We start from the raw sequence: 12,310 nt of genomic DNA, 5'->3' as shown, positions 1-12,310 counted from the left end.
TGACTTTTATAAAAAAATCTATAAACATTATACAACTTTCTACTAATACAGGAAGAATTTTAAATACTATTTAGGGAAACAGTTTAAAATTGGAAGTCTCAGCTACTGGCATAACTAAATTGCTTTGGCATGCAAAAATATTAAAAGAAACAAACACTAAAAAACTCTAGAAGAAGTACAAAACACCTTCCCCCCACCCCCACCCTCCTTTCTTTTTATTGGGAGTAAGTTTGAAAACTGTTTTCAATTCCAGACTACCCCAAAATACTATGTACTATATCTTAGGGTAGCTTTGTTTTATTTAAGTCTTCCTCTTTAAGAAATTCAGTAAGCAAAGAAGTTAACAATAGGTGGCTTTATGAAGAAATATACATGCTCTTTTAATAATATCCTCAGTTTTAAGGAAGAAAACCACTATTAATGAGGGATACCATCCAACCCAGAATTCTGGTACAGTTGCTTTGCTTAGCTGAAGGAATCCCCAGGGACTGTGAAAATGGCAAGAGAAACAGGGGAATTAGAGCAACACCCACCTCACTCAAGAAGTGGCTGTGGGATCAAGAGTCTGAACTGGACCTGAACATATTCAAAACACCAGGATTTCTCCAGCCCAGACCCTAATCCCTGGTACTGCCTGGAAAAGACTTGGCTTCTGGGGGTGTGCTGCCCCCTAGGCCCCTTGGGTCTCTTTCGCTGGACTTTCACATCCTGGTGTAGTGCCACTTCGTCTTGAAAGGTAGGGGGCTTCCACTTCCTTTCTGTAAGCAAGGAAGATTGGGTACAAGGGAGGTAAAAGGACAAGAGGGGGAATCTGTGAGCAGGGGGAATCTTGGACAACTTAAAAGAGAAGGGATACAAAAGGCTAAGAATTTTAAAACTGTGAATAATATATAAAGTTGTATAATGAAGGCCTACCTTCATTGTCATTTGGCATTTAAATTCTCCAAGAACTGAGAGAGTATTTTAGGGATTAGGCTTTTCGACAAACTCTGAATTCCTAAAGCTGCTCTTAGCTGAAAAAAAAGTTTGGTACCACTGATTTTGAAGGTCCTCTTTCTAGGCAATGAATATATAAAAAAGTAATACTGCTTTCCATTTTTCTATCCCAAATATAACAAGGTCTATGCAACATGCCCGTATAATGTTTTGAGCCCCTTTACATTTGAACAATGGAAGTACATAGGAAGAGGCCTTCAAAGAAAATCAGTTGGAATGAACACCTCCTTATCTCCTGCCATTAATCATTACTTCCATAGAAGCAGGCAGTGACACCCACTTTATTTCAGTCTTCCCCACCCAACAAAGAAAAGAAAATGTAATTACTCTTTGAAACTTTGTATTATTTACTCGAAATCCCTTCTTAAAAGTTCCTTTCCTCCCATTCTAACTGCTTTTTTCCCCCAGCTTCTAAGGGAGAAAAGGGCAAGGTCTAATGTCATTTACAGTGGGATATGCTTTGGGTAACGAAATACTATAATACCTTCTTAGCTACCCATAAGAAAACTGTCTCCATACAAACTGATAATGTGCCTCCTATCTAGGAAGTAGCACTTACTCTGATCCAGCAGCCATATCTGAGTAAGATGTATCTGGTGTGGTGACTCCCAGAGGGATTGCAATGCTCATGACGTCCAATACAGCAGAGAGTGGAAATCACAGGGTCCAATTAATGGAGACTGACCACTCTGAGAGTGGGGGTGAGCTGCAGAGCCTCAGCCAACATGTTATGGACATGAGGAATCCTGCCACAGAAAAGCAAATATCTACTAACCAAATAATTCTTTAAATGTATCCTAGATGGTGCTAAAGTATTTTCCCATTGCTTTCCAATGTTTACTATTCGCTGTATTCATTAGTGCTCCACAAAGTAGATGAAAGTTACGCTTACTTTTTAATTTTTTTCAACCAAATGGAAATAGTCTGCCTACTATACTAAGCATATTACCCATTCTCAACAAATGCCCATTAGACTAAATCTTCTGGTAGCCTAGGACCTGCCAAGCATGTCTGAAGACGCAGCATGGCTATTTGATACTTCCTACTTTAAATGAACTATTTAACAATTTCAGGTCTTCAGTTCAACTTTCTTTCTAGGCCATAAATACATCCAGTTTATATCTGAGTAGACACTCTTGTTTTCACTGCCTTTTTGTCACAGACCCCTTTATTCCTTTCTAAATATCATTTTATTCTAACTGTAATTTGGGGAAAATGTACTTAACTGTACTTATGAATAGTTACACACTGCTAGATATGAACAGAAACATAAACCATGGAAGAGGTTATGTACGTGTGGGTGCAAAAGATATTTGGGAAATGTCTGTACCTTATGTTCATGTACCATGAACTTAAAATTGCTCTAAAAATGTCTGCGTATTTATGTGTACCTCTTTGTATAAAAGACAACAGCAACAATAAAAAAAAACTACAAAGAATACAGTTTCGAGATAAAGATTAGAGAATTTTGTGTAACAAGCAGTGATGACTTTGTGACCATAAGTGAGTGCAGTTTGGGAAAAGAAAGACTCAGGAACTACTGAAGAGTAAAAAAGCAAAAGTAGACTTAAGAGATTTGGAGATATGGTATAATTTACTATAAAGTATACTTTTTATGATTTCACATTAGTGGTTTTATATTCATGTAAAAAACAAAAGGATGAAACAAGCCAGTTTATGTAGGGAAGTTGATACTAATATAAAAGATAGAAGTTAATAAAGATCTTTGCAAAGAAAGCTACAAAGAGTCATGAATGATACACTGATTAGTGATAAATATAACAGAAAAGTTAAATAATACCCCAAATTCCTAAATGGAATGAAAAGTACAGGATACTTAGTCAATTTAGTGATTAATGCTGATTTAAACAGTAGCTGATTTGAGACAAATTTCCATATTATTTTGATACAGAAAACAGGTTTATTAGGCTAATAAAACTAACTGTGAATCAGGCTAACTGAAGAAACTAATGGTACATTAGACGAAGATTTTTAAGAACATACAAAGATAACACTACTTTTGAGTTATTAGTTTAGAATGCTACAATAGCTATAAACTAAGCATGTCTCCTTGGAGCCTCAGGTTTTCAAAGAGATGGATTTCAACAAATGGACTTAAGACTCTCCAAATCCAGGTATGGCAATATACTTATTCCTACCTGACTGGAGGTTAACATTGCTAGATTGGAAAATGAAATGCAAAGGAGGTCACCTACTACCTACTGTGCTGTCTTATAGCTCATAGGAGAGAAATGACTGATTCACTTTCTACTTTGGGGCCAATCTTACAGTACATAAATGTTTCCTTTATCTAATAGTTCATCCAAATAAATTTTGGGAGAATATCATTGAAGTCTTTGGTAAATTGAAATCTACAGGTGGTAAAACAGAGATCACTTATCAAACAAGCTCAAAAGGGCATAGTTAAATATCAAGAGCTGTTGGTTATAACTTTTTCTTGAATTTTAGTATCATCAGGCAATTCAGATTTAATAAAAAAGCCAGAAGCTGCCCAACAAAATAAGCAGAATAAAGTGTGATAATGGTCACACCTCCTTGACTAGTAAAGGAAATCTGAATCATGTTATATTTTTAGGGGAAAAAAGAAATTATTCAACACTACTAAAGCCCTGTTACAGCCATTACTATTATATGCCTAAAAAAAAAAATTATAAATCTAAGCTAAGTGCTGACATTTTTTCTGACAGTAATTTTTAAGATATACTAAAAGAAAAAGTGGAGCTGGGGATTTAGCTCAGCGCCATAGCACCTGCCTGGCAAGTGCAAGGTCATGAGTTCGATTCCTGGTACTGGAAAAAAGAAACGGAAAAAAAAAAAAAAAAAAAAGAATAAAAGAAAAAGAAAGAAATGTTACTTCAGCTAGTATTTCCTATAGTAACAAGTAATGATTTTTATATCCACTAAGAAATCCCAGTTCACATACTGTATTGTGGACAGCTGATAACTTTAAGAAACAGTAAATAGTTAACTACAAATTTTCATAAATTCTCCATTTTCCTTTTGTCTAGTTTTACATGACCTTTCCACTCTTCTGATAAAGGCAATCCTGACAGGCTAGCTTGGCCAGCTGAACCTAAATAATGTATTCATAGGAGGCTTGTTATTCATAGGATAAACTTGAACTCCTCATTATGTCCTTAAATAACTATGTAAAATACATCCATAAAAATGTTAATGGAAAAAATGTTAATGGAAGAATTTTTAACAGATCATCCATGTGCAATAATTTCTTGTAATATTCTAGTTTTATAAGCCAGGACAACAGATTCCTACTATAGTTTGTAAAGCTCAGCAGTTACAGCTGTCATTAATTTTATCATATAGGTTTGGAGATTTTTCTGAGTGTAAGAATTAACTGTCTCCAGGTGGAAAATTTCAAAATAGAGTTTACTTGTGACTATTCCTGTGTCTTACTACTAGAATATAAAGTCCGCAGACAGTGATTTTTGTATGTATTCTCTACTGGTGTTTCCAATGGCCAGAACTTTGCCTGACATAATCAAAGGGCTCAAGAAATATTTGCTGAGAGAATTATGATCACTATTACAGCAACATGATTTCAGCATTCATTGAAACACAAATAACTTTAAAAACAAATTAAATCAACTTTGGTCAGTTACCTTTATACAGACCACTGAATATGAAGTCCCCCAAATTATCTGCCAGTATAGCTCTGAAGACCTAGAAAAAGTTGAAATAACAATTAGTATCAGAAGAAGTAATACTTCATGTAGAATTCTACACATACATTAATGGTAATTTTGCTTCACTTTTATATAAATACTGCCTTGTTTATCATCCTCTGACATTCAATTCTAAATTTTTGTCATCTAATCTGCCTACCCTGTTTTCTTGTTCGACTAGAAGCTAAATAAAGGGTGGGAAAGGAAATTTATTTAAGAAGTAGTAAACATTTATTATGTCATTGACGAATCCTCCTTCCTTTCAATTAGAATTCCCTTTCATTTACCAAGGGTCCTTTCCCCCAGGTTCTTCTTCACTGAACCATCCCCAAATCAGAGGCTTTCTTTAATCAAACATCCAATTTACCCTTCAGCTAGATAAGAAGCTAAAAATACATTTTTAATTACAAGTTCGGGGCTGGGGATTTAGCTCAGCGGCAAAAGCGCCTGCCTGGCAAGCGCAAGGTCGTGAGTTCGGTTCCTGGTACCGGAGAAAAACCAAAAAAAATTAAAAATAAAAAATTACAAGTTCATACTACTTTCTTCCCCCTCATCCCATCTAATCTATCATACATAAAAGAACAAAAAAGAGTCAGTTCTATTTGTGGTCAACTCCATGATAGAAACATGCTGAAAAACGAAGCTTTAATTCATTTTCTACTTCCCAGAAAGAAAAGGAAATTAGTTTCTGGAAAAAAATGATCAGCACTCCTTAAATTTTCTCCTGAAAGTGAAATTTAACATTAGCCAGAATGAATTATCAACTGAAATTTAGTAATATACCATAAACATGAAAAAACCAGTTCAAGAGACAAAGCTTTATGAATTTCTAATATTTAAAAAACTGAAAAATAAGCTATTCTTTACAGAAAAGTTTAAACAAGCACACTCAATTATAAAAACAAAAGGTATGAAGGTAACAGCAAAACGAAACAACACATTAAAACAAGGAAAAGTAGACTTCTGTAAACAGCAAATGAGAAACGAGAAAGGACAGGAAGAGAAGTACTGTAGGGAGAAAATGAATGAACCAGAACTTTAATTTCTTATCAACTAATAATCCCTCAAAATCCACAGGAACCCTAATAAGCTCTTGGATTCATGAACAGAAGCATCCTGCCTTCTAGTACTAAGTACTCTTCTGAGTAGTCACTACTGACATTCAGTTTCTAGCAAAAAGGATGTTAAATAGAACATGCCAGCAATGGTTTGTAATTACCCTTTTTAATTGGGTTCAGAAATAGCCAGTAATCTCTGTATTATCATTTTGATGGTGTCTTGTCTATATGATCTGCTGACAGCCCAAGACCCATACTTTCTTGGCTCACTCTCAGAGAAGACAAACAAAAAGTGTTTTAAGACCAATTCAGAGATCTCAGAAGAATAAATTGCATCAGACAGGTGAGCCGGAAGCAGCTGGGAGACAAGAATCCAATAAACAGCCACCCCAATGAAAGAAATTCAGAACAAATCTGCCTCAGTAATCCCGAGAAGAGGACTGGCAGGAAGAGGAGTGCCGCTTAAGAAAGAGAACAGGCCTCATACGTTTCAGACAGTCTTTGTGCTGAGGCTGTGGACCTTGGCTATTCTCCCAGAAATGATGCAATCCTGATGCACAAGATCTGCTGCCAGAGAAACAACTGTTGCTTGCTGCCTATGAAGACAGCAGACAGCTCAGCCAAGGAGCTATCTCTTGATAAACTCTCCCCCATAAACCATCAGAGTGCCAAATCACTTCCTCAATTTCAGTCTCGGACAAAACATAACTGGGGTTGGGGGAGAATATATATACGGCGCCATTTTCTCCAAATGTCCCTTTCAATTCCTTTGGCTTCATAGTATCTCTCATTCACCCTTTTTTTTGGGGGGTGGGGGGTGGCGGGGAGGGAAGGGAGTTGAGACAGGGTCTCACTATGTAATCCAAGCTGGCCTTAATCCCCCAGCCTTAGCCTCCTGGGTGGGGTGTGCACAACACTCAGCTTTACCATTAGACTTTAAACACTGAGAACATTTTTACTTTTATAAACAGAATTCTTCGTTTAACAGTGAAGCTTTATACTGCAAAAAAACTTCTGGAAGGTAGTAGCTTCTCTAAAATATGAAATCATCCTTAAATCTAGTACCCAATTACAAAATTTCACAGTAAAGACAAATATACACAAATATTTTATATTTTTGAAATTATATGGTATGTAATATAGTAAATAATGGCATCTATTAGAGAAAAAAGAAAACCTATTTTTTCTGAGGCTGACTAGAAAGACTGAGCAACATGATTTCATGATATTATTTACAATGACCACTTTTCTGAGGGGCAACAATATTACAATACTTCAGATTTTAGGGTCAATGACTTTTATCTTCTTAACCACAACTTACTTAGAATTCAATTTAAAAGCCCTCAAAGATCCTCCCCAGAATCCCCATTTTCCAGGCCTGCTTTCTTCTCCAGTTTTTCCAGTGTTGTTATAAGAACATAATTTCTTCTCACTTTTTAAAGACCCAGTATAAAGCAAATTCAATAGCTCTTAAAGCACAGCATCTACAATACATCCTGAACTCAATATATTCAGCCCAATGTACCACCCCTACATATAAACACTACTAAATAATGAAAATTAACTGAAGCACTAAAAGACCAATAATTTTATTCAACAAATTAATAACTCAGTTAAGCCATAAAATGTTTCATAAAAAATTTCAGATATATATATAAAAATATATACATATAAATAAATATTATACTCAGGGCCTTCACACTGAGCTACATCAGTAGTCATTTTTTGTTTTGAGACACTGTCTTCCTAAGTCTCTAAACTGCCCACACTGGGCCAAACTTGAGATCTTCCTGTCTCAGCCTACGAAGAGTGATGGGACTGCAAGGATGTGCCACCATACTCAGCTTCTAAGATTCAACTTCTGAACCTAATTACTTAAAAATCTGGTGTACATGTAAGTTGAAATTAAAAAAAAATACTGTGCTCCTTTGAATGACCTTATAAAATAAAAATAGGGGGAATGGGAAAGGATATTAGAACTGAGATTTCTTAAAATTATCTTTAGCCTTAATTTAATTTTTAAATCACATTTCAAAATGCGATAATTATATGACTGAACTTTACCAACATGACCAACTTGTTTGAGAACTACTGTGGCAACTGCATCACATGCTTATCTTCTATCTCCAATCCAAATTTAAATAACTCAAGTAAAAACACTATAGTTATACCGTAACATATAGCTTTTTATCTTGGGAGAGGTACATTATGAAAATATACCAGGAGCTACAAAAACTTGTAGCCTACAAGGTAATTAGTTTGGTGAGCTCAGAAAAAATCACTTTACAAAGATGAAACCTAATTTCCTCAAAGGAAGTTCTTCCTTGTGTTTTTTTCTACTTCACATTTCTATGAATTCTGGGCACTGCTGCCAACTGGCCTAGGAAATTTATACACTATTTCAAATCTCAAGTTTTCTCATCTGTATGACAGAAAGAGTACCTGTCCTAGTAACTCTTAAGTGTGTATGCTTTTGTAGCAAGTAAGAGTTTAAGTGTATGTGAAAAAAGAGCTACCAATAAATAAACTGCGGCTAAGAATTATTTCTGCTCGTCTCCAACAATTTGTATTCCAATTTTGATAAAGCAATAATGTGGGTAACGTGAAAAAGTGACAAGTATTAGAAGAAAAAAAAAAGGAAAAAATAAGATGAATTCTAAAAAAAGTGTACAGAGAGCCAGTGGAAAGTTCTTGCTGGGGAATGTGGAAACTAGGATTACAGTCTGAAGTCTACAGGCAAAAGATCTAGGAGTTTAGGGCTGAAGAGAATAAAGAGGAGTGGGGAGCCTTGATTGGGCTAAACATTAACAGACTGAAGAAAGAACATGATTTGGTAATTCCTGGCTAAGATAAACTTTTTCTTGTCTCCCACCTCTTCTGCAACATTTTATCCTTTAGATCTTCTGTCTAAATTTGTATTTGCTTTAGGGGCTACTAGGCTTGGCAAATAAATGAAGAAAGAACTCTAAATTTACTAGAATAACAGATAATTAAAAGTTCAGTTTTTTCTTTCCCCATGAAAAATTTCATTTATAAATTGTAGTGGCAAGTCATACTGAGTGGTACAAGGACAGGCACATGGACCGGAAAGTGGTAAAACTATGGACTGTAAGCAGGATAAAAGTACATACTATAAGTAACAGAACTAAACACTACCATCTTAACTATTTTGACACTGAATAAAAATAAATAATAATTTATAGCCCCCCCCCCCAGTAATAAACACAGAGCAGGACTCCATGAATCTAAGGCCAGCCTGGACTACATAGTGGAACCCTGTCTCAAAAAACCAAGCAACCAACCAACCAACAACACCCAAAACCAAAACTTGCTAAACCAAGCAAAAATGTTCAGATTCTTTGTAGCCTTCATAAAATTCAGGAAAATGGTATCTAACTATCAAATTCAGATGAAGCCCTTAAAGAATTGGGATTCTTTTCAGTTCTTAAAGAGCTATCCTCCTGTGTTCTGAGGCTTGCTTGCAGCATACTTTAGACCTCTTACTGGCAATGTATGCCAGGAAGTTAGAAGAAACACCTCATGCTTCTGCAACTGCCTCCTCTTTGTGAATTCAGACCCTTTCACTTTCAAAGCCTGAAATGAATCACTTTCACTATGGACAGGGGGTTATGCACATTCTTTTTTTTTTTTTTTTTTGAGACTGAGTCTTGCTACATAGCCCAGGCTGGTCTCGAACTCACAGTGATCCTCCTGCCTTAGCCTCCCAAGATGTGCACTACCACACAAGGCTCTATGTACATTTGTAAAGCATTAGTTATCTGCTACACTTCTATCAATTTAGGCCAACTTCCTCTAGTTGATTAAAGATGTAGGTTTTATGACTTAGAATATAATCCATTATTTTACAGATGAAAAAATAGTTACAAAAAGATATATTTATGGGATCTGGGGTGCATGTCAGTGGCACTTGTCCAGCATTTCAAGTCCTGGGTTGCATCCCCAGTACTCCAAGGAGAAAAAATTGAACCAGTAAAAAATGTTCTACACATAATAGTACAGAAGAAAGAAAATCAAGATTTAATGTATGGTCTTTATTAAAGCTATTACTACTTACTTTAGGTAACAACATCTGCATCAAATTTAATTTTTAAATTCACTGATACTATATTAGACAAACAAGTCTGGCTCTTCTGTATTCACTTTATGTAGATATGCTTTGAGTTTTATATTAAGCAGTTCGCCACTTCATTATTCATTCATTCATTCATTCATTCACTCAACAAACATGAACCAACTACTATGTATAAAAACACTATGTTAAGTGTTACTTTAGGATGTTTCTTTTATCCCAAGTATGAAAGGGTAGGCAATAATGAAAACTCTTCAGGTTTGCTTATGTGCTCACATTTGCACTTTCAGAACCATAAAGGGAGAACAAATAAAATCCTGAAATGTGCCTCTATAACTGACCTTTCTCCCCCAAAACTCTAAGTCCATAGTTCATCAGTAAAGTTTTATAGAAACAAATTCTCTTATAAAACTCAATGCTGTTCAGATAAACATCACTGATCTCATGGAAAATCTACAAAGAATGAAGGTAAATGGGCATGAAATTCCTCAAAATACAGAAGAAAGGAACCCATCACATTTATTCTATGATCTCAGCCAGACTAAGTGGCCAAGAACACAGCAGCAAAGAAACTCAATGCTTAATAATTCTGACATGTACAACAGGCCTCCCACCAAAGGCATTATCAGTAAAGACAGAATTACCATTTAATAAAAAATGCAAACATCACAAGAGCATAAAAAGAAACGAAATTCATATGTAACTAACTCTCCCCTCTCAAGATGAAAGTGATAACCCTAGTGGTTCTATAATGTTTCACTTAGCAGTAAGTTTGGGACATCTTTGTGTGAATATGTACAAATCTACCTCTCCCTAGACAATGACATCATTTTGGTTATTTTCCATAATGTGTGTGTGCTGTAGTGAATACTCAGTAACTCGTATGTTTCTTTATACATCCAAACATTTCCTTAGGGTAAACTCCTGTAAATGGAACCACTAGGATGGCAAGTTTAGTACTGTCTATGAACCATCTTCCAGAAAGTTAAAATCATTTAGTATTTACATGAACATCTCAGTCCCTCCCCCTCTTTCTGTTAAAGATAGGGTCTTGGCAACTTGTCCTGGCTGGGCTTAAACTCTCAATCCTTCTGCCTTATTTTCCACACAGCTGGGATATGGGTGTGTATCATCACAACCGTTTTGAGTTCTGACAAACTGAGAAGGCTAAATTCTCCCATGGTTTAGAATAATCTCAATTCTAACTTTCCCCTAGAAGATCTTCTGTACTCTAAAAGAAAACCACAAACTGTAAATTTGCAACCATTACATGATTAACTTTTAGGACTACTACTGTTCGGCTGGTCAGGTAGTGCAGGCCTGTACTTGGGAGGCTGAGCCAAGAGGATCACCGCAAGCTCGAGGTCAGTCTGGGTTACAAAGTGAGTTCAGACCCAACCTAAACTGCATGAGACCCGTCTCAAAAAAAAAAAAGAAAAAAAAGAGGACTGCTACTGCTGGGCATGGTGGCTATAATCCCAGCACTCGGGAGGCTGAGGCAGGAAGGTCACCACAAGTTTGAGGCCAGCTGTGGCTACACAGTGAGCTCCAGGCCAGCCTGAATGACATAGCAAGAATCCATCTCAAAAAACAAAAACAAACCAAAAACGACTACTGAATGGATGTGCTACCATCCTCTAAAGTTCTTTTTCTTTTTTTGGTGCTAGGGATCGAACACAGGGACTTCTCACTAAGCTACATTCCCAGTTCTTTTTACTTTTGAAATAGAGCCTCACTAAGTTCCTCAGTTGCCCCAGTAAAGTTCTTAATAAATCGTAGACTTCAGTAGGTTTTTCACTAAGTTTGTACTGAGATCTTAAGAATTTATCCTACATAAAGCAGTATTTCAAAACCACAGTATTTTCCTAGAGTTGTCCCTTGAGATAACTTTTAGTTCCTTTAACAGAACGCACCACGCTCTGAATTTCTTCTTCCAGCAATGACACAAAAACAAATTATGCTAGCCATCTGTAATCTAGCTAGCATTTGTAGAATTTTGACTGAAAATGCAAGTAATCTAGAAGATTAAGCTCTCTTCATTTTCAAAGATTACCCAAATTCTGTTCTATCAGTTCTGTGTTTGGGGGTACAAGATACAATGCTTTATTTTTAACCACTTTTGGGAAGAGAAGAAATCTAGAAACTATAAGAAGAGGCTTACCCATGCTGACCAACTAGAAAAATTAAGTAGCCAAAATACTGAATTAATTTGTACCCTAGCTACACTGTTATGACACCTGACACTTCCCTGGTCCAAATGGGCTTGGCCAAATGGGGTGAGAACTCTACTTTCTCTTGTGCTGGTATTACCATCTCACAGCAGCTGCTCCTTTCTTTTGAAAGGTTTCATAGATTGTCTTTTAGCAATCCATTCACTAACACCACTCATAACGTTCTGAGTTCCAGGTTGCATTACATCAATGAATTGGTCTCACTTCCTCTAGGTTCTCAATCCTTTCTTT

The 12,310-nt window shown here is 36.1% G+C and overlaps 1 protein-coding gene across 5 annotated transcripts in view; it reads right to left on the bottom strand.

The window, feature by feature from the left end:
- Positions 1–12,310, bottom strand: part of Setd5 (SET domain containing 5) — a 122,874-nt gene that overhangs the window by 91,671 nt on the left and 18,893 nt on the right. For 3 of the 5 annotated variants that reach the window (XM_005413007.2, XM_005413012.2, XM_005413014.2), the window contains exons 2-3: positions 4,638–4,698; positions 1,556–1,742 (exon numbers count right to left, since the gene is read on the bottom strand). In XM_005413007.2, the coding sequence (XP_005413064.1) occupies positions 1,556–1,626 (71 nt within the window). In that variant the 5' untranslated portion in view covers positions 1,627–1,742; positions 4,638–4,698. Of the gene's footprint in view, positions 1–533; positions 759–1,555; positions 1,743–4,637; positions 4,699–12,310 lie in introns of those variants that run through there. The other 2 variants (XM_013509075.1, XM_005413006.2) reach the window with 2 other exon arrangements.

Source organism: Chinchilla lanigera, unplaced genomic scaffold, assembly GCF_000276665.1.
Source record: "Chinchilla lanigera isolate Chin_1 unplaced genomic scaffold, ChiLan1.0 scaffold00160, whole genome shotgun sequence".
NCBI lineage: Eukaryota > Metazoa > Chordata > Mammalia > Rodentia > Chinchillidae > Chinchilla > Chinchilla lanigera.
This window is presented reverse-complemented; position numbering and strand designations above follow the sequence as displayed.